The sequence below is a fragment of the Pollicipes pollicipes genome, unplaced genomic scaffold (assembly GCF_011947565.3).
Source record: "Pollicipes pollicipes isolate AB1234 unplaced genomic scaffold, Ppol_2.1 Scaffold_7261;HRSCAF=8764_pilon_pilon_pilon, whole genome shotgun sequence".
Lineage (NCBI taxonomy): Eukaryota > Metazoa > Arthropoda > Thecostraca > Pollicipedomorpha > Pollicipedidae > Pollicipes > Pollicipes pollicipes.
In genome coordinates this window covers 59,492,788-59,518,983 of record NW_023597054.1, presented here as the reverse complement: position 1 = coordinate 59,518,983, position 26,196 = coordinate 59,492,788, and the positions used below count along the sequence as shown (strand labels likewise).

Genomic DNA, 26,196 nt, shown 5'->3' with positions numbered 1-26,196 from the left:
CGTTGCTATAAGACATGCTCGACACCGTTTTAACCCACTCGCTTGCCTCGGTACTTGTGTCTATACGTGTCCGACCAGTCCCGCTGACGGCACTACCGTCACATGGCGCATGACAGCTGACGGTCCGCCCGGCGGTGCGCGCCGTAACCGTCATGCCGTCACCCGTCCTCTGTCAAGCGGCGGATTGCTGGGTCTAGTCGGGCCGACGAGTCTGACGGTTTCGGAGAGCCAGACGGACGGCTGTCGCGCACCGCGTGACCGCATCAGGTTGGTCGGCGGCCGGCGTCATGCAAGCCGTCCCGTCCCCTCTCAGACAGTGGTGTTGAATCTGGTCGAACTCGGGCTGGCTGGGCGCAATAGATAGTGTGTGATGCCCGGCAAGACGCGGTGCGGCAGCGACAGCAGTCTGATGACGGTCGACAGTGACTGAGACGACTTGGTCTGGGGCGTCACCGACGACGTGCCGCTGGCGGCGGCGGTGGTGTTTTGGCGCTCGTGTGGCCGACGGCGTGAAGCTGAGCCAGCAGCTCGTCCTTCAGGCCACCCTTCGGGTCGGTAGTTGCGGCCATTCAGTTGGTTAGAACGCGGGAAGATGCACGGCGAGAGATTCGTCGCGTAAGTGCGGATAATTTGACTCAAGAGTATATACGGTCGCCATGTGGGGCGCAACACGAGGAGGAAGGTAATTGGGCCGTGGATGGCGTCTGGCACCCAGCTCAAGCTGACCGCGTTGGTGGTCAATATTGGGGATTGCCGTTAAGTCTGCAACGCGCAAGTCTCCCGGGTGAAGGCGGCCGTGCCGTACGGCCGTGCTTAGCTGCCCCGTTGGTAGGGTTCTGAAACAGGCTCTGCTCCGTCCAGAAAATGAGTGTTTCTCTGTCTCGGGTCGAGCTCGGCGTTTCGCAGCTGGTTGGCTGAGCAGCACAGCCGGCATCAGTCTAGTCGCGTGGGTCACCCGGCGACCCCCAGGGCGAATTGTTCTCACACAATCACGTGCATACGACGGGGACGCGAACCATGACCGAGGCCGCAGAATAACCGGCAAGAGTATTGTATTTCCCTTGAGGCAAGATCCGTAATCATGACAGACGCACTGACGTCTGATGTTAACACACATGCAGAATTTTCTCTCTGCCTCTCTCGGGCGCCATCCGCCATCATAAATAGTGGTATTGACGTCACTTGATGTAACTAGCTGACGCAATGAATATCGTTTTCTGGCCCTTCACATTATAGACTGCCTTGGCGCATGTGTACGCCATTTGCCCTGCGTCACATACGCCTGCATACGAAGATACGTGGTTACGTGACGAGTTCGTGCGTTGGGTTGAGCGGTCTTTGGGAGAATCGTTGAATTTAGGTGTCGTGGTTCCTGAAGGGATAGGGCATCTGATAAGCCAATTAGGTAAGTACTTTTTTGATCGACTGAGAATCTTTCCGGTCCATTTGTGAGCCAAAGATAGGCATGATAAACACCTAAACGTTCTTGGCTCCGATGCAACGTTCGTCGGCACTGTATCTCAACATTCATTTTCATTCAAAGGTACGCGACACGCAGAATGCGAGTCGCTCCCGATGGCTCAAGCACATACCTACCCATGCACCCACCCATGGCAGGGTGAGTTGGAGTTGCTTCAGATCAGTTTTGGAAATTCAAAAAATGCTCCTGGTAGCAGAGTACAAATTTTCCAGTTCAGGGTGTACTTTCCTACCTAACATTTGAAAAAAAAATCTGTACACCATTCATCATGTTTAAGGCAGGACATATCATAAATAATCACAAAACAGATAGATTCATGCTCTTACCTTCAAATTTTTATAATTACGATGGCGAGCTCCTGAGCGCCGCACACGCACAGCAGCTGCAACACCGGTGTCATTACTGTGTGTGGTAACAACATTACTGTGCATCAAGCAGCATCAAGAACCATAAAAATGTACTGGGCCAAGGTAACAAGAATCCATGAAATTTGATCCTTGACACCAACGGGTCAATGGGTTGCAAGGGGATTGGGTGGGGAATGTTAGGTTAGGTTAGGTTAGGTTAGGTTAGGTTAGGTTAGGTTAGGTTAGGTTAGGTTAGGTTAGGTTAGGTTAGGCTCAGTTCAGGTTAGGTTAGGTTAGGTTAGGTTAGGTTAGGTTAGGTTAGGTTAGGTTAGGTTAGGTTAGGTTAGGTTAGGTTAGGTTAGGTTAGGTTAGGTTAGGTTAGGTTAGTTAGGTTAGGTTAGGTTGATTTTGAGCAAGGGGATAAGCAATAGGCAGAGAACCCCAGGCCAGGGAGTGATAACATGAAAAAATATTGTTATCTCTGCCACCCAAGTGGTCAAATACTGAAATGTTGCCAGTGCCCCAGATTTTCCAGATGAGCAGCTAAACCACTGCACTACCAGCATGCTTCACTATGTTTGGTGAGCACATGTTGACTGCTCACAGTCTGCAATGGAAGATATAGGTCACTTGCCATCACAGGCAAGAGTGTGTCTGAAAGTATGGGTGCCAAAAGCAATTTTGCAGTTGGTTCCTTCCATGAGTTGCCATGTAGTTAATGTTCATTGTTTTCTGGAAGCAAGCATACTGTGGCACTAACAGCCCCATTTCTCAGCATCTGCTTATCATTGATGAATTGCAGAGGGCTGGTCTGGTTCCTTGAAATGTAAACCTGGCCATATCAAAGGCTCCTTTGCACAAATAAATGCAGTATACATCCAAAGGTTTTTAATGCTGAAATGCAGGCTGGACAGATGTGTAATGGGGATTACAAGGTGTCCTGCAATTGATGCACGGTTGGTGTCACCTATGATTTCTCCTCTCCCGAACACCAAGTGAGTGCAATTTTGCCGCGCTCGGCCGCAGGGCATCCCTCCGTGTCAGTAGATCACGTGATCTTAGCGGCCGGCCTGACTTGGGCCGGTAGTGGGCAGGAGAAGTAATTCCTTTCGAAATAGCCGACGCGTTGAGTCTGCCTATCGCCAATGGTGAAAGAGCACAAGCCATCGATCCGCTTCCGCACGGTTGGGATGGTCAAGGGCGACATGATCCAGGTTCAGGTCGCCAGCGACTTGGGCGTTAACGTAGCGATGATTAGGCGCTGGCTGACCCGCGACCGCCCAGGAGAGACACTCGAAAACCGCGCAGGTCGTGGGCGAAAGTCGGCCTTGAGCCGAGTGGCGAGTATCGTCATTGCAAAGTCGGCCTTCAAAAGGCGGCACTTGACGAGAAACCTGGCGGGAAAACTGACGGCGAAGAACCACCCAGCATCCAAGACGTCCGTCCACCGGTATCTGAGGACCAGCCTGCGACTGAAGTCGCTCAAGCTCAGGGTGCAGTCAAGGCTTACCGTGGACCAGAAGCGCAGGCGGCTGGAATTCACCAAGGCCCGCAAGAACTGGTCCGTTCAGGACTGGACACGCGTCCTGTTCAGTGACGAGTCGCCCTTCGAGCTCTTCCAAGCTCCTAACCTCCAGAACGACTGGGTCTGGACCAACAACAGCTCGGAGTTGCGGTTCGCCGAGACAGCGAAGCAGCTGCCAAAGATTATTATCTGGAGCCTGATGAGCTACAGAGGCCTCTCTGAACTTCACCAAGTCCCGCGAGGGCAGACCGTCACCGCCGACTACCACGTCAGAGAGGCGCTGGAGAAGACTGCAGCCTCGGCCATGCTTCAGAGGGAGTGGAATGGCCTGTCAACCAAGGTCAAACTCCTACCAGACATGTCCAGGGCGTATTTCCAGCAGGACAGCGTTCCAGTTCGAGATCAAGAATCTCGATCGAGAATCTCTGGACGATCGTCACGGAGGAGGTTAGCGGATTTCGCCGGCCACTTCAGTTAAGACCCTGTTTCAAAACGTGCAGGCAGTATGGCAGAGGGTCAAGGCAGAGACTCCCGAAAACGTGATGTGCGGCGTGCTCGAGTACATGTGGCATTGTATGTGACCGCGCATCAGTCTCGGGACACCCTGTAGGTTTTGATACCAGGATGTGCAGGAAGTATATGCTCAATGCAAAACTAAATAAAAATGAAGTTAGTTGGCCTGAAACATTGGTTTAGTTGGTCATAATGCATGAGTGCCTCTCACCACAAGGTCGGAATCTTTACAAGACAGTACACTGGCACCAAATGTACAGTGCACCAAACTCTGTTTTGAATTTTTCTGAGCATGTGTAAGGCAGTGTGCGAGCTGTCATCCAACACAGACTCATTTTCACTGCAGGCTGTGGAATGTTTTCTCACTTCAGACTTGATTTCTGGCATTTCCATACTGAGTCTGTTTCTCCCTCTCTGGGTAATTATGGTGAACTTCATGTACCAGCAATCCAATATTTCTCTCCTCCCAAGATAAGATGTCTGCCACTGTTTGCCCATTGTACTGACACACAGCCAGTTTGTTGAGAGATCAGCTTGCACAACAGGCTCTGCATAAAGGGGACGCTGCACATTGGATGATGTTGAAGAAAGCATCAGATAGGATGAAAGAAGCTCAGCTATAAATATTGATATAGGTTTAAGTTGGAAATATTTCCCCAGACACCACAGTTTCTCTATGTAGAGAATATACTTCTCAATACATCTTGTTTCATTGTGAAATCACACCCTGTACAACCTTGAATGAGAGCCTATAGAGGGCCTTTATATACATATATGGAAATAGTGCTCATGAACCGCCAGATACAAACAACTCAACAATTATAGTCTTTAATCCAGGGGTGTCAATTTTGTGAATTATGGGGGAAGGGGCGGGACCAAAGGCCTGACAGCCAACCACCCATTTTTTTTTCTTATCAGGTTAAGGTCACTTTATTGTGATTAACCATAACATATGCTTTAAATCTTTGCATAATTTGTAAAAGTCTTTAATTTAAGCAGGATAGAAGTCATGCAGGGTTAGCAGGGAGCAGGCACTGGACGCACATGTCTGTTCTGATCGGTGCGTGAAGACGCCTCTTTAGAGGCCACGTTAGGGCACAGGTGGCTCTCTTCTATGGCGGTCATGGGAGGCGGCATGCATTTTCGGTTGTGGGGGACGGGGACTGGGGTGATCTATGAAGGACTTAGGTCATCCTCATATTCCAGAGCTTTTCACTTTAACGTCACAAATCATTGTGTGTCTTATGGCGCTAGGTATGCGAAGCTTATCGCATCATTTATCCGCTCAGCTGCTATGATTTGTTGATATATAAACAGCATATCGTTCGCATTCAAGGGAGTGTCCCGGATTTGTATGATAGATACAAGACACAAATCATAGCAGCTGAGCGGAAATGATGCGATAACGACATACCTAGCGTCATAAGACACACATGATTTGTGAGGTTAAAGTGAAAGCTCTGAATATGAGGGATGACCTAAGTCCTTCATAGATCACCCCGTCCCCGCCCCCAACCAAAATGCATGCCGCCTCCCATGACCCCCATAGAAGAGAGCCACCTGTGCCCTAACGTGGCCTCTAAAGAGGCGTCTTCACGCACCGATATATATATAATATATATATATATATATATATATATATATATATAGTTATAACATGTAATCCTGCTCTCCCATCACTGAGTATGATTTCAGTGCCACAGCACGCCTCATGGGTGATACCATTTGTATTATTTTGAAGAATGCTGGTAAGCGAGTTTGACTGGGCATATTGTGTAATGAGATTGTGTGCTGACAGTGGACGGTGCCTGGTGCCGGGTGTTCAGTCGGCAGGGATGCCTGTCGCCCTGCTGGAGCTGGCGGATGGTAGCGCGGCCGACCCTCGGGCGGCCGACGGCACCGAGGAGTCGACCGACGCCGCCAACTCCGGCGGCGAAGTGCCGCACAAGCCCAAACACGTGGTCGGCATCATTTACCCGCCGCCGGAAGTGAGGAGTATCCTTTTCTAGCCATCAGGTGGTAGAGGCGCAAAGGAATGGGCCGGCGGGTGACACTCTGGAGTTTATGGTGTTACATTTTGTGAGCTCATGCTTTTTGAGCTCATGTTTTATTGTTGAAGCATCTATTCATGGGCTATAATTCCCTAGATGCTCGTTAGTTTTGCAGCTCAAATCTGTGGTTTTAACATTGTGCACAGTTAAAAGTCCATCGTCGTGCCAATTGTCAAGGTGGATTAGTCTTTGTATGAATCATGCATATGACCAGTTATTTGTAAATGACTGGGATTACCCGGCTTCGATGGGAGATTCCCAATCATGACTGCGCAGGTACTCATAAGTATAATGCAAAGCCAATTTGCAATGTGCAAGGTCGATGTGATGCATCGCTAGTTGCGTTGCACTGGTTTGATGTCGGTGTTGATCGTTTATTATCGAGTCATTGTAAACAGCGCCTAAAACGTCTTGATGTTTGTTGGTGTTTTGGTACTCCAAGAAGCACGGTGCTCCAGTGTTATTGCTGGAGCAGTAATACAAAATAATTTGCTCTGACATACTCATCAGTTATTAACTTAGTTTTTGAAGCATTGTCCAGTCCCAGATTTTGCACTGGACCTAGTCACAATCCTCACAGTCACAAAGTTTGCGAAGTATAAAAACAACAGTAGTCACGTTTTCAATCCCCAAATGCGTGGAGGTCCCTGTGTAGGCGATGTCAGATAACAACTTGAGCAGATGCAAGCGTTATGGCCGTTTCCTTAGCGGAAGTAACTAGACATCGTCGACAAGACCGCAAGCTTCGTGGCCCGGAATGGGCCCGAGTTCGAGTCGCGGATCCGACAGAACGAGCTCAACAACCCTAAGTTCAACTTCCTCAATGGCGGCGACCCGTACCATGCCTACTACCAGCACAAGGTCGACGAGATCAGAGAAGGAAAGTCAGGTGAGTGGTGATGTGGCACCAAGTTGTTGCCACTTACCGTGTAGTTATTACCGTAAGTCGAGTTATTACCACTTAGCGGCCCCCAGCTGGGGGCTAAGTAGCTCAGCCTGTGGTAAGACGTAGTCTCACTCAAGGTGAGGTGAGGCATTGACAGCCTGTCGGCCGCGTGACGCGACACATGATATTGATATTTAGCATACCGAATTGGCTAGCTCCCTTATGCCGTCGTGTGCGCGTTGGCTCTCGCCTGGCCGCGGGGCGTGACGCCGGGTGACGCCTGCCGCAGAGCCGGTGGGCACGTCGAAGCCGCTGGTACCGCTGCAGCTGACGCCGCAGACGACCGGCGGCGCGGCGCCCGCGCCGGCCGCCGCCACCGCCGCCGCCACCGGCAGCGGCCAGGTGCGCGCCGGCCAGGAGATGTTCCGGCCGGCCGTTGAGAAGCAGATGGTGGTGACGGAGCCGCCGGCCGAGTACGAGTTCATCGCCGACCCGCCCTCCATCTCGGCCGTCGACCTGTGAGTGGGATGGACCCGGTGCGCTGGCCGTCGCTGTATGACTGCGCGGCCCGATCCGGCCGTCATCTTTCCGTACGTCCGAGTACTCAGACGACAGACGGCAGAGTCTGGACTCTACCGTCCGGGCTTGGTCTGTTCTTTGTTCTGAGAGCGCCAGCGTTGGCCGCTCTCTCGCCGTGCCTTCAGCATACGCTGTCGTCTCTCACACATAGTGCTCATCGTGACCTTTTTTGAAGGCGTGTGATCCTGACATCAGCTGAGGATGCTGGTGTTACGTATCGCACTATCCGTCGCATGCGGTGCGGTGTGTCTGGAGCGGTTTCTGACGGTATGTTTCGTTCAGGGACATTGTGAAGCTGACGGCTCAGTTCGTGGCTCGGAACGGTCGCCAGTTCCTCACCAACCTGATGAATCGAGAACAGCGCAACTACCAGTTTGACTTCCTGCGGCCGCAGCACTCCCTGTTCCAGTACTTCACCAGACTGCTCGAGCAGTATACTAAGGTGCTGCCCAGGGTCCGCGTATTTTAGTCGTGTCACTGCCGCGCGGGCTGGAGCACGAAGCTCATTCGGATTTTCGAAGCCGGGGTTGTTGAATTGCGCGTGAAATGTAGTGCCACCTACGGCAGCGTTGAACTGAGCAATATCGATGCAGCAAGGGTGAGGTTTGTGTATGGGGAAGTTCTGGAAGCTGTGTTAGACTTGTCAATCGCCCCCGAGCCGCCATGTGTTAGAGGATCGCCCGATGTCCTCAGGTGCCTCCCTTCCTCCCCAACAACCTCCAGGCATTGAGGCACTGCGGCCGGGGTTAGTGTTTCGCCCGTCGCCCGTGTCTGTCGGACGCCTCCGCTGACCCCTCCCCACCCCTCGTCAGGTGTTGATCCCGCCCAAAGACCTGATGGCCAAGCTGGACGCCGAGTGCAACTCGCCGGCGCAGGTGCTGGACCAGGTGCGCTACCGTGTGCAGTGGGATCGGCTGCAGGAGGCGCGCAAGCGGCGCGAGGAGGAGGCCGTGGAGCGCGAGCGCGTCTCATACGCGCAGATCGACTGGCACGACTTCGTGGTGGTCGAGACTGTGGACTACCAGCCGTGGGAGCAAGGCCAGTTCCCGCCGCCCACCAACCCCGGCCAGGTCGGACAGCGCGTCCTCATGCAGGTGAGATGACTGGGGATGTGTGTGTGTGGGGGGGGGGGGGGGGAGGAGCACCCAGCTGAACTGACGGTGGTTGGAGTGTGTTGAGAGAACGGGCCCGAAGCTTTGACGAGCACCAGGGGCTGCGGGAGGGGTCGGTGGCAAGTGGGCGTGATTACCTTTAACGTCGGTATTTTCGTAGGATGGGATCAAAAGAAAGGTGCGATGCAGTTTCCAAGGATCTATATGCGCGGCGTGTGAACGCCAGGCGCCCGCGTGTTTTAACTTAATTGCAAAGCTTGTCGCTTTTGCACTAAATGTAATATCCCGCGTAGCACAGTTCCTAATTTTATAATGTTTTCCAGCTTTTACCAGCGAGGAGCATTTTTGTCACGAATTGCGCCATGGTGTGTCCGCTTGGTGCTGGGCGTATCCGGTCTCCTGATAACGATGATAGCCTTCAGCTGATTTCAGTCCAGATGTGAACAAATATCTAATGGCCACTGGCCCACGGCAGTGTCCGTACGGGACTGCATCAATGTGAACTGAAATGTCTGCGTCGCGGCGCGCCCCTTGACCTGGTCACCCCGTCGCCGCGTGCAGGAGCGGATAGACGACGGCGAGGAGATGCAAATGTCCGACGAGGAACCCGAGCCGGAGCCGGAGCCAGAGGAGAGCTCGTCCTCGTCCGAGGACGAGGAGGACGAGGGGCGGCCTCAGCGGCCGGCCGACGGCGGCGTGGCGGACAACACGCAGGTGCAGGACATGGAGGAGGACTCGGACGAGGAGGCGGACGAGGGCCGCCGGCCGCCGCCGCCGGCATCGCGCTCCCAGCCGCCGCCGCCGCTGCCGCCTAAGCCCGACCAGGTGGTCATCAAGAAATACGACCCCAAAGGTGCGAACGGCGCTCGGAGCCATTTGACCGGGCGTTCGTGGACGGTCTGCCGTGAAGGAATGTTCAGGTACCTGCCAGCAGAGTTTGAGTCAGACGCCTGTGCGTGGGTCTGATGCTCCCAGGTTTTAATCATATTATGCAATCGTGAAAGAAGGTCCCTTGATGCAGACCAAGCTCAACGTTAGTGTTATCGAGGAGGTGGGGTGCTCGCGCCCAGTACCGTGCGCTGGCGAGCAGCATAGGATGGCTGCTGTGACGGCCACCGCCAGTGCGTGACGTGCGGCTCTCCAAAGTCGCCACGTACTGGTTAAGCCTGGCAGCCACCGCAGCCCCCGATGCCGTGTACTGATGATGGCGATGGTGATGATGGTGACGGCGACAACAATGATAGTGATGATGATGATGATGTTACACACCCGCTGACCCGTGGCGTCCGGGCCGGCAGCGGCGGCCAAGCCGTCGCGTGGGCCGGCGCCCGACGAGTACCTGATCTCGCCGATCACGGGCGAGCGCATCCCGGCCAACCAGGTGGCCGAGCACATGCGCATCGGCCTGCTGGACCCGCGCTGGCTCGAGCAGCGCGACCGCCAGCTCAACGAGAAGGTCAACCAGGAGACAGTGTTCGCCACCGGTCAGTGATGGAGCGCTCTCGCACCAGATGTGTGGGATGCGATACATGTTAAGGGGTTCCTGATCTTAGTTGAGGACAAGTGCGCAGCTCTGCAATGTTGGCCCAAAGTGCAATGTCTCAAATGTGAGGCTACCATATGTGTGGTAGTGCAGGATCATTTGTTAAATTGCTTTCATGTGTGTGCGATGCGGATGTTTACTACATTGTATAATGGAGTGCTCCACCACTGTATTGTATGGTATGCGGCGCGCTGGTACAGGTTGGCTTGTGCTGTCTGCTATTCACGATTGATTGCCCTTCTTATTTCCGGCCGGCGCTATTGAGGTCCCCCTCTAAGCTCCCCCTCCTTCTGCCCCCCCCCCCCCCCCCCGTCCGCTTACGCCCACTGCTGTTGCGCGGCTACTGTGGTTCTGCAGCGTGCTCGGTCGTGACGACTGTCCCGCGCGCAGGCGGCGACATCGGCTCCCACCTGCAGAATCTGGCCGAGCGCCGTACCGACATCTTCGGCGCCGGCGACGAGGAGACCATCATCGGCAAGAAGATCGGCGAAGAGGAGAAGCGCGCCGACGACAAGGTGAGGCGCCAGGCCCGGGCGGGGCAGAACAAGCGTGGAGTCAGAGGGGTCGGGGTGGGGGTAGGGATCAGAGTCAGATGGGGTAACTGTGGATCACTTGGACTTGCTTGGAACAAGTTGCTCTGGTCACTGCAGTGTGCAAAGTGGATTCTTCTTGCTTTGATGCGGTGCTGGTTGCTTGATTTTGTGCACACTATGTACATGTAAACAATATGGTATGGTCACATAGTGTTCCATAGGCATGTGGAGCAAGTGGAACTGTCCAGACAGGGCCATTGTCATGCTCATGCTTCGCCCTCTGCCCTTCAATTATGATGCTGTTTCAATATAGCCCAGGAACTAGAGCCCCCTAATCAGCAACGTAAGTGATGTCACGGATGTGTCGCCCGTCGTGGTTCTTGCACTGCGTTCAACGCTGGCCACTTGTCCTTGGTGTTGTATGATGCTAGAAAGCGGCGCCCCATAAAAATGCTTTCAAAATGAGCTGCCTACCTGTTCGGTGCGCACGCGACGAGAGTGGCACGCGGACTGACTCGGTCCGCCTTCGGCAGAGTATCTGGGACGGCCACACAGCCAGCGTGGAGGCGGCCACGCGCGCCGCCCGCGCCAGCGTCACCATCGACGACCAGATCAGCCACATCCACAAGTCGAAGGGTCTGCTGGAGGACAACGAGCGGGAGCGGATCGGTCCCAAGAAGGGCCGCGACCGACGCGACCGGCGCGACCGGGACCGCGAGCGTGACCGCGACAGGGAGGAGCGCGAGAGGGAGAGAGACCGGGAGCGCGAGAGAGAGCGGGAGAGAGAGCGGGAGGAGCGTGAACGTCCACCGCAGCCGCCGCCGCCGCCGCCGCTGTCGAAGTCGATGGCGCCGCTGCCGCCGGCGCCGGCACCGGCACCGCCGCCACCTCCTCCACCTCCGCCTCCTCCTCCACCGCCGCCGCGCTCCGTGCCGCAGCCGCCGCAGCCGCCGCGGCTGGCGCCGGCGCCGCAGCCGCTGCTGCTGCGGCCTCCGCTGATGGCGCCGCAGGGCGTTATGATGGCACCGCGGCCGCCTGTCGTCCGTAAGTGACACCGCTGGCCGGGGCCTGACATTGACCTGGCCCGGCGAGTTTGCCGAACAAGTAAGGTGGACGTTAGGGGGTCTCCGTGGGGCGGCGATGTTCGACTATTCTTAACCTATGTTTTTGACCGAAATAGCGTATTTATTATGCCATTATTGCCTGGTGTTCCGTAGCCGTTGTGCTCCACTGCCCGGGTTCAGTGTCCCACAGACCGACATACTTGTGGTATCACTGCATGAGGCAGGCCATGATGGTTGTGACTTATCATTTACGTTGCATCTGTAAGGATATCACCGACAATGATTTCTCGGGCCGCTTTCCCTTCATAGGCTCACTTTTGTTCTGTGGTTATGCTGATTATTCGTCCCCATTTTCCCACGCGCTGATGGCGTCGCCTTGGCCTAACATGTCGGGTCGCCCTTGTGCCGGCGGCGGCCCTGAGCCAGCCGCCTCTGGTCTGTTGCAGTGCCGCCGCGCCCCATGTTCGCCATGCAGGCCGTGCCGGCCGGCTTCATGCCGCAGATGCAGCCGGCGCCTGGACCGCCGATGCAGGTGGTGAGTGGAGCGCGCCGCGCCGGATCACGTCCGACCGCGTGACGCGCGACCCGGCGGCTCGTGCTGCCAGAGTCACGGTGCGGCTGGAGCGACGGGATCTGACCCGTCTCTGGCCTGGCTTGGGTTTATTGGCTAGTGACGTTTTATGCCAGGCTCCTGTGTTATGTTCTGTGCATAAATGTAGGCATTGTTTTTACAAGGCTGTTGGTTACTTAAGTGCCCGCAGGCAAGATGGGATGGTTTACTCCGTGCGTGAGGATTTTATGAGCGTGGGTTGTGACGGTGTGCTGGTCGCGTGTGCCAGATGTCTGCGCCGGAGCCCATGATGCTCAGCAACGAGGACGAGCCACCCAACAAGAAGCAGCGCACCGAGGACAGCCTCGTACCCGAAAGCCACTGGCTGGCCCGCCACCCCACGGTACGTGCCTCTCGGCTGTTTGTGACCGCGTATTCGCCGAGTCAGCACGAAGGCACACTCGACTGCCTGCCGCTCTGCGCCGGACCGTCCCCTGTGCTGAGCAGTGCTGACGGCACTGCTGTCGTCACGGATGAGCCGGTGTGAGAGTGGTGCGGTGGTGGTCCCACAGGCGGGGCTGCCGTTACCGCTCGCTGGCTACTGGCGGTGTGCACTGTGTGGCCTGTGTTGCTACAGCTACGGAAACTGCCAGTGTGCTTCACATTCTTTTGCCCAATCTTGTTCGACGAACAAAAGGTGAACTGACCGTCTCTCAGGTGACGTTCCGCATGTCTGACCGCTGCCCCCCGTGTTGACCTGACCCCCTGCCCGGATGACCGCAGGGCCAGGTGACGTTCCGCATGTCTGACCACTGCCCCCCATGTTGACCTGATCCCCTGCCCGGATGACCGCAGGGCCAGGTGACGTTCCGCGTGTCGGTGCCGGTGGTGGCGGACAAGCCGGAGTGGCGGCTGAGCGGCCAGAGCCTCTCGCTCACCATGCCGCTCACCGACATGGTCTCCGTGGTGAAGGCCCGCCTGCACGACGAGACCGGACTGCCGCCCGGCAAACAGAAGCTGCTCGGAGAGGTGAGACGCCCCGGCCGGTCGGCGTGTGTCGTCTGCCGCCTGTCCGGCCCCTGTGGCGGACCACTGCAGGGGACGGACGGACCGAGGCGCGCCCGTCCGTACTAACCGCCGGTCACCCCTGACGGCCTGATTGGTCTGGGCCGAAGCTCCGAGTTGTTGTGCAAAGGTCGCCTGTTTGCTTTTCATAGACATGGTTCTGTTAGCTGGCCACAGCTTGGGATCATTTGTGTTGTTTAAAATATCTGAAAAGTGAGGTTTTTAAATCAGGGTGTCGTCGTCGTCATGTTATACCGAAGTGGGATATGTTATATGTCGTCATGTTATACCGAAGTGGGATAAGTGCAAAGAATGAAGGGTTGTTAGCCCATGCTAGTAGCGTCGTTCATAACTTGTGCACTGGCTTCGATTCTTTTTGACATCGTACCTTACGTCGATAAAGAAGAGTCTCTGTGGCTGGGTGGATATCAGCAAAGACTATCAGAGTTATCATTGTGGCTGCATTTTAAAATGTACCACTACATGAAGTTTGTTTGCTTTTAGGGCATTTTCTTCAAGGACTCCAATACGCTGGCATATTACAATGTGGCCAATGGCAGCACCATCAACCTGCAGCTGAAGGAGAGAGGCGGTCGGAAGAAGTGATCGTGCAGTCAGCTGTGTCCGGTCAAAGAGGTTCATTCGCGGCCTGAGAATAGCAGTTAACTGCGAGCTGATTTTCGTCGTCATACACAACATCCCACTTTGTGTCGTTCTGTGGCCAGAGCCCGCCAGGCGACCATCATCTCAGATGTGTGCGACCTGCGGACAGAACTTGAGCAGCCCGTACTCTGTACCGAGGTTCGAATACACGGCTGAAGTATGTGTGTTTTTTAAGTGCTGGTTATGGGCTCATGGTAGCTGGAGACTGCAGGCCGAAAAAAGGTAACTGGACTGCTTGAGCCATCCAGCTCGTGGGGACCAGACTGAAGCCATTGTAAAAACCACCGAAATGCTCCCGAAGCGCATCTCTTCATTTACCAGGGTGATGATAGGGTCCGAGGTTGAAGTCGTCCAGCCTGAAGGTGAGACCAGGCAGAGGGCAAACTCGGTCAAGCTATGCCAAACCTGGATGAAAAGTACCAGGCAGGGTCTGATAGAGTACTGCCTTTCAACTGTCTGGCTGGAATGGCATATGGCCAGTTGACGCGTAAGATCGGTGATATCATAGTGGAGCAAACTGTACTGAGCAATGCGGCACGTTCAACGGACGCCGCAAAGTTCTGCTGTTGGAACTCATACTGGGTATTTCATCGTGGGCGCCAAGCCCACAAATTCATGCAACGAAAAGGCTCGGATCACATTCAAAAGTTGCATTGCTCCCTTTCAACATCTAGTTTTGAAATGTGACCCGCCCGAACCCGTTGTTTTCACGGAGCAATCAACAACCAGCGGATTTTGGGAAAAACAGCTGCCGTTATACGGATGGCGTGACCCGTTTCCACCCGAAAAAATCGTCGACGGTCTCGAGCTCAAGCATATGCCTCACAACACAAATTGATATGGTGACCCAGGTCCACGGTCAACAGCATGGTACGGTGGTACGCCAAATTTGTCGTCAGATCATCTGTTGAGGGAGCTCCAGGCAGCATGATTGTCTTTCACTGATCAAAATTGAGGGTGCCTCGGATACTCGCACATCCATCTCTTCCGTCACGTCGGCTGATCGCAATCCGATGTTTTCAGACATGCACACGTTTGTCGTCCGCGCGTCAGTTTCGCCCCGCAGTGTTTCGACGAGCGTCGTGACTGTTTTGCTAGTTCTCATTCTCAATCACCCCGAGGAGGATTGGGATTTACGGGGTATGTATGGTACTGACGCCAACAATGGTACTTTAACGGCCAGAGAAGACTTGTAGTAAAATTTTACCTGGAAACAACTTCGAGAAGAGGGCTGTTTTTTCGGAACCAGTGCTTATTCTGGGCTGAGAAAGAATGTGCCATCATGAGGTCATGAAGAGATTGTTCCTGAGCAGACATGTGCTCGATGCAACTCAATTAACATGAGAAATCGAATATGAGTATAGTAGGTATTTGTAAGCTCACATTGAAATTTTAATTGAGTTTGCTCTCCAGGCAGTGATTTGCATAGGTTGTTGATTCTGGCTAGTTGGGTTGTGATGCAACCCTGGCTCTGGATTAGGGGGTTGGAAGCAAATTAGGGTCTGAATCATTATGTAAGCCAATATTAACAGAACCTTAAGGCATATCTGCAATTGAGAAATATGTGGCAATACCACCATGATTGCAGGTACATGTGATATGCAAAAGCTGAGGTACTGCCAGCTCAGAACTGTTGTGGATTCTTTTAACCAGAGGGCACAAGAAAGCACTCTAGGATTTTGTTGATGTGTGTGTGTGATAATTTTGTATGGCAATAGTGTGGCAAAATTGCCAATACATGGGACAAGTAAATGCAAGTATAGGATAGGTAAAAGCAAAAGCTCTGACTAGGCAACTTTGTAAATTTATTTCTTATCTATCTTACATATTGATGTATCCATTTGCTAATTTTGTTACGCTATGTGAGATCTTGAACTTAGACTCTGAGGTTTGCATCAGTGTAAGAGGTGTTATTCATGCTATCTTGTGATGGTAGTGGTGGTAAATGGGGCTTTACAATCCATTAAGCTCCAATGTTACATGGTGTCTCCTGCCTTTCATCCTGGCAGGAAGGTTGGACACCATGGGAGATCAAACCCTGTGTCTGTGGCTTTCCTGATACTCAGCTTAACCACTACTCTATCTAGTCCCATTTATTTCATCATTTGTTTTGGTAAGACCTTCCATTTATGCTTCAAATCATGGGTGCATTTGCAGCATATTAAGAATATTCTCTTCTGTGTGACATCACTGGGACCTTTGCTGAATGTGTTAGCAGCATGACACACTTTGTTTACATCTTTATGGGTTTTGTGACAATAAGTGAACATGTGAGACAGAAACACGTTTGTAGGTACTACATGCACTCCTTACTGTGGAAACTGCAAATTATCCCATTTGTGATGTAAAAGATATATTTTTGGGAGATCAGACATCTCAAAAATATGCAAATTGACATCCCTGTCAATAGGTACTTGTTAAACAATGTCACCAAGCAAACATTGGTTATGCTATCCATACTCAAGGAAGGCTAAAGAATAGTCAGGATAACATCTCTGATCTCATAATGCAGTCCATGCCTTGCTCTTTGCCCTTTCACAACAGTTGCTTGCTTGGCAGGACAGCATGCTGAGGTTTTGGAGCTGACTGCAGTTGGTCATTGTGAAGTTCAATCCCTTTTGCCAATTTCTTATGGTGGCAACTGTTTTGCTCATGTTCACCATTGTTTGGATGATCTTGGCATTGGGTTGGTGGTCCTTTACTCTTGAGTCTTTAAACTTGTGGATTCTTGTAAGCTTCTGGTCATTCACTGAGACATGAAGTGTTGGTCTTAATCATTTGCTGATCTTGTCTGTGTGTGTATTCATGTATGTGTTGCATGTCATGCATACTCTTGGTTAGATTTGAGGAGTCATCCAGGGTTACATGCAGTTATCACTGAGCCTTGTTCTGTCATTGGAATCCCATCAATTCATTCATTGCTGGGCAATAAACCAAGTGTGGGCAACAATGCCATTGCTAAGGACAATGGCTGGAATAGTTGGTTCACATGTACTATTACGCTGTCCCAAACATGCGTGCTATTTCTTAGAATTTTGCAAAAAGCCACAAGCAATTTTTTAGGCTCTAACTAAGTCGTAGGCATCTTAGAAGGATGGTTGTCATGGTTAATTGCAGACAAGTGAAACTTCCAGTGCCGTGACAAGGGAAGGTGTTGACTTTTGTGTTTTCCAGGTCAACTATGGATCAATCAAGAGGAAACATTGGCAATGGTTATTATGGTGACACCGTGGGGGAACAGGTGGAGGCGAGGCCCCAGCCAAGAATGATTCATTTGAAGACTATATGTGGATGGCAAATGAAGAGGAGGCAGAAAGGGAGGTAAGAAAAACAGTACTTAAACTGTGATGGTGACTGAAATATCAGTGAGTACTGTGATCCCAGAAGGCAGGTAATACTTATTGATGTCATTTTTTTCCAATCAATGCTTTGCATTTACAGCATATAGCTGCAAAGTAGCATGTTGTTATTTTCTGGTGGAGGTGCTCATACAGATGCCTTATAATTCAGACTAGTTGGGTGGGAATCTGGTCAGCTCAGCATATAAATGTTCTGCAAATGGTTTTGAGCTGTTCAATATTACATCTACCTTCTTGGCAGATGCTAAAAACAAATGAGGATGAACAAGCAGCTCAGAAATGTTTCAACGAAATGCTGGACGAAGAGGAGCGTATTGTGCAACCAGAGGCAGCCAGCCCATGGCAAATCAGGGTACGCGGGAAGCATGGTGCCTTGTTGAGTACGTGAGCTTTGCTGATTTAACTGAGCTCTTGTAATTTTTGTCCTGGATCTTTTGTTCCTGTTAACCAATGAACTGAACCAACTGAACTAATTCATGAATTGAATTCACTGATTGTTTGTTTTGCTTGTTCTGCACGGCCCAGAATGTTCTGTTTCGGAGTGAAGCTCGCCACTGCTCAAGGGGCTGGGGTATTTATCGTCGGTTTTGTTTTGTTTAGAAGCAGACAGCATGCATCAACCCTCTTTAGGAGCCTTGCCCACTGTTGGTCATGTTGGCCCTACAGGCCATGGCGTGGGGGACTCGAGCCCAGACCTTGCGTGGTTGTCGGAGATCCCGACCACTCCGTCATTACGCCGCTACCCAGTCAGCCATGTTATGTCCTCTGTCCTGCAGGCAGTGGGCTGGTCGAGCGGGTGCGCGCAACAGGCGCAGCCGGGCCAGCCCTGGGGCACGCACCCTGCCCCAGTTCCGCCGGAGGAGGCGCTGGCCAACAACATCCGGACCATGTCCGTCAACGACAAGCCGAAGGTGGGGAATAGCTATCTTTGGTGACTTGGACCTCGCAGGGGCTCAGTGATTGCCAGGTCACAGTGTGTGGGACGATGTCTTCGTGTGGTTGAACCCAGCGGTGGCCGGGATGGTACTGGATCACCTACTTCGGTCAAGGACAAGTCATACCCCATGCCCACCCCCATGTGTCGCTTCTTTGCAGGTGAAGTCCATACCAGTCGGGGTAGTGCCCCTTCAGGGTGTGGGTTTTTTATCGCTGTGCACGCTCTAATCGCCCTGCTGTGTGTAGTCAGAACCCTTACCGGTTGATGGTAAAGTTGGCCGGCGGCGAGTCGTCACCTCCGCGTGTCCCCCGCCGCCGCAGGTGGAGCTGAACCCGCTGGCAGCTGAGTTCGTGCCAGGCCAGACGTTCCAGCCGGCGTCGGGCTGATGGCGGGCCACGCGGAGCGGGCGGCGACAGTGGTGGCGGGACCCTCCTGTGTGTAACTGAGGGGTGACGTGGGCGGCGCCGGCGCCCCAGTCGGCGCCGGCCGCCCGGACCTGTACCGGCGACGGCACGGTGCGGCGTCGACCAGCGCCGGCCGTCGGGTGCGGCCCAGTGGCGCCGGGTGTCCGGGGCGGTGTGGTGTGGGTGCTGGCGGGTGTAGCGGCTCAGGCCTCTGCTAGAAACCTTTGTCTCGTTTTCCGACCGCCGCTTTAGTCCCGGGCGAGAGTGACGTGGGCAGCTCTCGGGTGCGTCGTGTCGTCACGTTCCTCATCTGGGGTGGTCTCATCTCCACGGGTACAATAAAATGGCTTCCCGGTGTCCCTGGGCGAGGGAGGGTGGGTGACAATCAGGTTCGTGGTCTTGACAGACCTCGGCCTTGTCATTCCTGTTTCTGGCCGTGGTCTAAGCTGCGCTGCATTTGACAGAGAGCTGGTCACGTTTCTGTAAACGAATAATGATCTGTCTTTGTTGACATCGACCCAATCAAATATCGTCCGCCTTTCGTACCGCGTTTTGTAACCCGACTTTTTTCGCATTGGCTGTTCACCCTGTCGTTTTTGTTGAAGACTCATCTGCGAATAGATGAGAACATTACAAAGATATTCGCCTGTCAACAAACCACTGTGTGGAATGTATCACGCACTATCGGCTGCGATGTTTGAGCCCGCGTACGCTGTGCAGGGGATTCGCATAATATGAACGACAATAAAAGCCAACCTTTTGTTCAGGGATACCATAAAATACATAACTTATGCAGAACGAATTCTTCTATTCCAGTGCATGTGCTGTTTTCCATGAAAGCTGTTGAGGGAACCGTGAAGCAGCCCTCGTGTTTTTCCATGTCAAATATATGTTTCTGGAGAAACACAATTCGCCGAGCATCCGCTCTATCATACTGCCTAAGTGGCGGCAGCGAATATTGGTAACTACTTGGTATGCACAGTGTCATGGTGATTGCCGCGAAATGATGGACAATGGAAGTTAATTGACCAGCACAGCTGGTGGAGGTGGGCGTAGAGGCGTATAATGAAAGAACAGTTTTGATCCTCTTGTTAAGTATTGAGGATGAGAAGCCCCATTTGATTACAATAATTGTTATTGCTACTGCGGTATTAACTGCAATAACACTGAGTTGCACAGAACGCAGGCCATACGCGCCATGCGGGTCCGGAGACAGCGTTGGGTCAAAACAGATCGAACAGGGCAGGACCGGCCATCGAGGGGGACGGGCGAGACGGTACTGGGTGGGACACACCTGGCAAGAGATAACAGGACGGGACTGGGGATGACAGGACATGAAAAACGCAGATCCATGCAGGACAGCGTGGCGATATGGCACAGCGGGATACAACAGGATAGAGAGTGGCAGGTTCTTGCACGGTCTAAGACCGTACCGGACTGGCCGAAACGAAGCAACCGAACCGTATTGAGCCCGGTTGCACAGGGCAACAGATGATGACACATATGCCAGAGCAGGATATAACGTATTAAGGCGGGATGGAGCCGCGATGAGCCAGCGCGGGGTACCACAACCCGCGGCAGGGCTGGACAGGACGAAACATAGCTCAGTGTGGTTCAGCTCGGCCCAGTCCTGGAACAGACCACACCGGGCAGGACAGGATCGGGGTGATGACAAAGGACAGTATGGGGCTACACAGCACATGCACACTTTCTCAGCCCGGTACCCTCCAGTGCAGGACCGAATCGAAACAAATGGGACCGAACTGCACACGACAGTGCAGGACAGTGTAACTAGGACGCGACGGGGTAACATGCGCTCTGTCCTTTCCCATCTTATCCAGTCCTAAATTTGGTCACAACTTGCCAACAAGTCTGTCGGAAGCCTGTTTGTACCGCGCGAAATGACAAAACGAGAAATGCATCGAGTAAAAAAATTAAGTGAAAAATTGACGTATTCATGTGTAATTTGTATCAGAGATGGCTGGGAAAGTGACGCGCGTGGGTAACAAAAACCAGGGCGGGAGGGGCGCTGGGGTTCTCCACGTGCATCGGGTGTCGGAAGGTTGGTTTGGGGTAGGTTGCCGCGGGCGCAGGTGACTTGCGTTGTTAATCTTGTTTCTTGACTGCTATTGTTTGCCTTGTCAGGAAGCCCTATCAAATGTGCGAAAATGGTGGTCCCAAAGATGTGGTTGAGTCGTCATACATCGCTACATCGCTACAACGCTGAACGGCGCCGGTTGACTGCGGACTGCAGCAGCCAGGGTTTAACCAGTGCCAGTGACACTGTAATAATGCAGCCAAGCCATGAAAAAACACATTATGTTGAACATGTCCGCCTCATCAGCAGCATTGTGACGATTCTAGAGCATCCACACCTTAAATATGAGAGCCCAGCATGGCCACTGCCAATTTCAGGGCATAGGAAATACAAATTGGTAGTTGGAGTTAGTTTCTATTCACCAGGTGTAGAACATGGGTGTGATTTAGGCATCCTGCACAGTGGGTGAATGTTTTGCAGACTTGGGACTGCAGGGGCCAGTCTGCCAGAAATACATTTACTGTGCTGGATGACTCTGCCACATTGGTGTGCTGAACCCCCTTCCTGTGTGGCCTAATTTGCCCAGGCCCAGACTGCTTAAAATGCAGGTGGCACCTTACATAGAACATGTCCGGCTCATCACCTTGACCATACTCAAGCAGTGTGCACATGTTGTACATTTCAGTGCTTTGAGTTTTTATGGTGCTGAGAAAGCATTTTGCAAGTCACCCCAGAACATTTCAGGCTGAAGTAATTCAAAAATGCAGTGCAATATCTCCTGGCCTGAGGTTGGTGCATACAAACATGAGTCTCAGCCCATGTGGGTAGGCATGCAGTACAGTTGATATATTTTTGCAGGCTGAGCCTGTGCCAAATTAGGCAGAATTTTCCAGGGATTCCTTGTATTTTATTTTTTAAAGTCTTGTTGCATTATACCGCTTTTATCATGTTTCTCTGTATAATATTTTCATAATTCAGGACAAAGTATCATCATAATTCCTTGAAACATAAGCTCTGTGATTTGTATGCACTTGAGTTGATGTTGATTATGCACCAAACTTGTGAGAGCTCAGAGTTATAGGGTATGTGTGCTCTGAAATTGCTTCAGTGATTGGTGATGCGATTCCAAGTTACATGGTCATGTTCTGTGGCAACATAAATTCAGTCTAACTTGGTGCCTCTTGATGAGTCTTTTGGGCCTGATGTTGGCATGTTAGAGTCCTACATAGGTGGTAATCAAGGTTCTTCTGTGTGCTTGGGAGCCCCCTCCCCCTGTTGATTTTTTAAACATTGTGTCTAATCTGTGTCATCATTGTCACCATCATCATCATCTGAATGTCATCTCAGACTGCCCATCATCAGTGCTGCTCAAAGAGCTTGTTTCACTAAAGTTGTACAAAACATTGCCCATGCACAGTTCAATTATCCAAAATGATTGAATCCTCTGCAATGCCACTTGCATTGACTAATGCTGGTTACCTGGGGCTGTCCTTTCCAGAGCTTCAGCAGCTGCACAATGTTTGGAGAAATATCATCATTCTCCAGGGAATGTGAAAAACCCTTGGAAATACTCAGAGAGAAGAAACCCACATTTGTGTGTGCCCCAATGGTTCGGTATTCCAAGTAAGTTTGAGTTGTGTGTTGTGCAATGACTGCCACCATACATGCCATGACTTTGGTGCTCTGTATTTCCTTGGCTATGCATTGTAGCCATCCCATGTCACTATTTTTTTAAAAATAAAGTTGGCAGATCAGTTTGCTGGGAAAAGGATTAAGATCATAGTTCTTGCTGAGTGTAAATTGTTTCAAAACACCATTACTATATAGGAGGGCAGCTGAGCTTAACAAAGTTTTTCTCTTGTATTTCACATGCTCTCATTGATGCTGAAGAATCTTTATTATGCACCATGACACCACAACATGGTCCACCACTCCACCTGAATGCCCATGGCCAACTGCTAGTTCTGTCTGTGACAAGCAAAATATCTAGAGCTTTTGCTAGAAGTTGTGCCCTTTTTGTCTCATAGCATTGTGGTGTCAGGTCTTCCTGGCCAAATATTGTAAGGCGGGAAAGCCTAGCAAGGCTTTTGTGATATGAACATTGCCATCTGTTGACATGCAAACTTCTGGTTGTCAGATTATTGTGGTGACTGGATAACACAGGAAATGAAGTGGCCTATTACAATCTGATTTTTCCTGTGGCTGTCTGTCATTATCATGGATGCTGATAGAAAATGAAATACCTTGTGTGACTCAGCTTCATCAGAGTGAAATCAAGATCTAAGTCACTTCAGATGGAGTTGATTCTAACTCAATCCCACCAGCCCAGGAGTATCTTAAACTGCTAATGGTGTTTCTTTTCTCCCTTATTTTAAGCAAGTGCTTTTGCTGTTGCATTATCCTAAACAACATCACTAAGATCCAGTTTCTTTCAGTAGCAAGCGATCAAATACCAGAGAGTGCAGAGCTGTATGTAATAATACTTGTGCCATGTTTCCAGGCTGGCATTCAGAAACCTTGTGCGACCTGTATGGATGCGATATTGCGTTCACTCCAATGATAATGTCGGACTCCTTCGTTAGATCTGAAAAGGCAAGAGATAATGAATTCACCACAAACACAGGTAAGTCAGGTGATTTCACCACACATATTTAACACCACAACATCAAGCATGACGCTTGTATTGGAGAGCTAGCGAACGCATATGTGAGGGAAATAGACTGGCGATGATGGAGTGAAGACGGCCAAAGCATTTCGGTGACAGTTTGCCCTAGATCACCTTGATGTGGCTGGCCGTGGCGCGGGTTGGCGGTATGAGTTAACCGGCCGACGGGTTTGGACTTGGCCCGCATGTGCGCATCAGTTCTGCTGGTAGAGGCTGAAGTCGGTAACGGACCACCACAGATGACCAGTACGTGTAGTCTGGTGTTGGCACCACGGGGCTCCAGCGGAGGGAGCTGGGCATACCCCTCGACTGACAACTATGGGAAACCTATAATTACACAGACCTACAAGGTGTGGAAAGAAGCCGCAAAAAAACACTGTCGCCCCCTTCCCCCACACACACACCACACACACACACGCACACACGCACACGCACACGCACACGCACACCACACCACACACACCACACCACACACACACACACACCACACGCACACGCACACGCACACGCACACGCACACACACCACACACACACACACACAACACACACCACACACACACACACACACACACCCACACACACACACACACACACACACAACACACACACACACTCGAGGCAAAGGAACGGGGAGGGTCCGTGGGTGCTATGGAACTTCCACTGTCTGAAAACGCTTAACACTAACCCCATCGCGACGGATGGAAAAAATCGACAGCAAACTTGGTTTTGGCACTTCCACTTCCGGAGATGCCCCTTCACATTCGCCCCTGCATCCCTCTCGAAGTTTCATGTGGCGTAGCTCGTATTCAGCGGCAGCCCGCAGTCCGGTGTTTGCAGCAAATCCCCTGTGGGTGTGATATTCCAGATGTCATACGGCTGTAGTTACAACACGGCAACGGCAAATTATTCGAGCCAGCCTGCGTCACTGGCGTGCTACGCGAGCGTTTCCCGCGCCACCGGTCGTTTGCAGGCGTTGAGTACGGTACACGTCATGGTGAGGCCTAGGCGTCCTTTTTTTGGAAAGAGCAAGTTTCAGCTATTTAAAAGTTGCCCCACAAATGAAGGTGTGAAATTTTTAAGAGCCATCTGACAAACGTAGGTTTGGGCACCTCGGGCCCGATGCAGTGTTGGCGTTTGCACCAAGCGTTGCAGTCTCCTGCGACTCCGCGCCGTTGCAGTCGCCGCTCAGCACCATGCCAAACCAGCCGTGCGGAGCGGAGCGATGGCAACGAGGTTGTAGATGGTGCCGGGTCCAGGAAATCGCCAAGGAGGTGCTATCTATAGTCATGAGTGATCTGGCCCGGTAAAAGGCCATATGGGGCGGGGGAGGGGGGGGGGGGGGACGGAGACCACGGCCTAAGCTTGCTTGAAAATTAGAAAGCCTCACGCTTGTCGGATGACAGGGGTTTCTGTTTCGTTGATACCGGCACCGAGCAGGCGGCAGAAGTCTGACTGTAGGCGCAGAAGACACGCTTGTCGGATGACAGGGGCTTCTATTTCGTCGATACCGGCACCGAGCAGGCGGCAGAAGTATGACTGCAGGCGCAGAAGAGGCGCTTGTCGGATGACAGGGGTTTCTATTTCGTCGATACCGGCACCGAGCAGGCGGCAGTAGCCTGACGATAGGCGCGGAAGACACGCTTGTGTGGTGGCAGGACCTGTTTGATCTGTTCGATAGACGTGTGATAGGGTACAGAGCCGACTACGGGGAAGGCGAAACACATGTTCACAGATGATCTGACCAAGGGGCATTGGAGTGACTTGAGTCCGCTGCTACCATGTCTTAATGGAGGACAGGTGCCTGAGGATCAGGAAACGGAAGACGCCATGAGTGCCAATACTTGTATCATAAAGAATCATTGACGGACAATTAAAAATAACGCCTAGCTACGTAAAATGCTTATGCATGCTTTACGCATATTCTGATTTCACTATATATTTGGGCATACACGAGCACCCCACGTTGGGCTCGTCTGCCAAGATTGAGGTAATGATCCCTCACATTCAGCACCGTGAATGTTTTATATTAACATTTTTAAAGACACGTGTTCGTGCTTGAATCGAGCGCACTGTGGCCGAGATATCCTTTGAACTCTTCGCAGCAGACCAGGTGTCCTTTGCGTCATGTCCGTCTGAATTCTGCCATCTGGTCGTTGACAAGCTGTTTCATTTCGACATCCGTCATATCCCTTTTCCCATCAATCCTGTGCATTGCACCTTACCTTTCACATCTTTGTTTTCTCTTCTGCCGACCTCTCCATCTTCTCCTCACTTGGGGTTGTAGCCTTGTCAATTATGTGTGAATTATCAGCCTCAGAAACAGTTTCCAAATCCAACAAGAGGGCAGTGCTCATGGCATTTTAGCAGCATTTTAGCCACTGATGACCGATGATTGAAGGTCCATGCCTTTGGCGAAGTTCGCTGTGCCTGGTTGGCTAAATTTAGCTTCCAGGGATTCGTCTGAACTAAGCGCGACACCAGTGCCTGTTTCTAGATGCCCAGGTCGAGGACCATCTTCCACTTGAGTTCATTTGTTTCTATGCAGGATCTGAGCTGACGAATTGTTGATGCCAGCAATAACTCACCGCCATTTCCCTTTTTGTCCCTATAGAAGCGGTCGCGGGGCGAGGGGACTTAGCAATCTTTCGGACGCGTGCAACTCTCGTCTTGCACTGACAAAAACTACGTCAGTGATGCTGTCAAGCTCATATCTAGCCTGTAGTTTACGTTGTCTTTTCCTCTTTTGATTTTTTCTTTTCACCTTGCAGAGGACCATACTTTTAACACCGAAATTCCTCCGTCTTTTCTTATTGTCCTCTTTCTCTGTCTTTGCGATCTTTCTTTTCCCGTATGTTGGTTGTGGAGACGACCTCTTACATAC

The 26,196-nt window shown here is 51.9% G+C and overlaps 1 protein-coding gene and 2 long non-coding RNA genes across 3 annotated transcripts; all 3 read left to right on the top strand.

Annotated features, from left to right (window-relative positions):
* Nucleotides 1-1,298: 1,298 nt before the first annotated feature.
* On the top strand, nt 1,299-14,073 carry LOC119111682 (splicing factor 3A subunit 1). The gene is made up of 15 exons (XM_037235487.1): nt 1,299-1,405; nt 5,692-5,860; nt 6,638-6,805; nt 7,092-7,320; nt 7,664-7,823; nt 8,194-8,475; nt 9,055-9,346; nt 9,792-9,977; nt 10,427-10,551; nt 11,103-11,369; nt 11,532-11,613; nt 12,080-12,168; nt 12,473-12,586; nt 13,039-13,212; nt 13,753-14,073. The coding sequence occupies exons 2-15, from the start codon at nt 5,701-5,703 to the stop codon at nt 13,852-13,854; spliced, it is 2,430 nt and encodes an 809-aa protein (XP_037091382.1). The 5' UTR covers nt 1,299-1,405; nt 5,692-5,700; the 3' UTR covers nt 13,855-14,073.
* An 897-nt stretch (nt 14,074-14,970) lies between these two features.
* Nucleotides 14,971-17,604, top strand: LOC119113126 (uncharacterized). Its single transcript, XR_005095829.1, has 3 exons — nt 14,971-15,051; nt 17,086-17,232; nt 17,512-17,604. It is a non-coding gene; the product is annotated as an uncharacterized LOC119113126 (long non-coding RNA).
* Nucleotides 17,605-20,598: 2,994 nt separating this feature from the next.
* LOC119113125 (uncharacterized) lies at nt 20,599-23,175 on the top strand. The gene is made up of 3 exons (XR_005095828.1): nt 20,599-20,684; nt 22,148-22,272; nt 23,150-23,175. It is a non-coding gene; the product is annotated as an uncharacterized LOC119113125 (long non-coding RNA).
* The last annotated feature ends 3,021 nt before the right edge of the window (nt 23,176-26,196 follow it).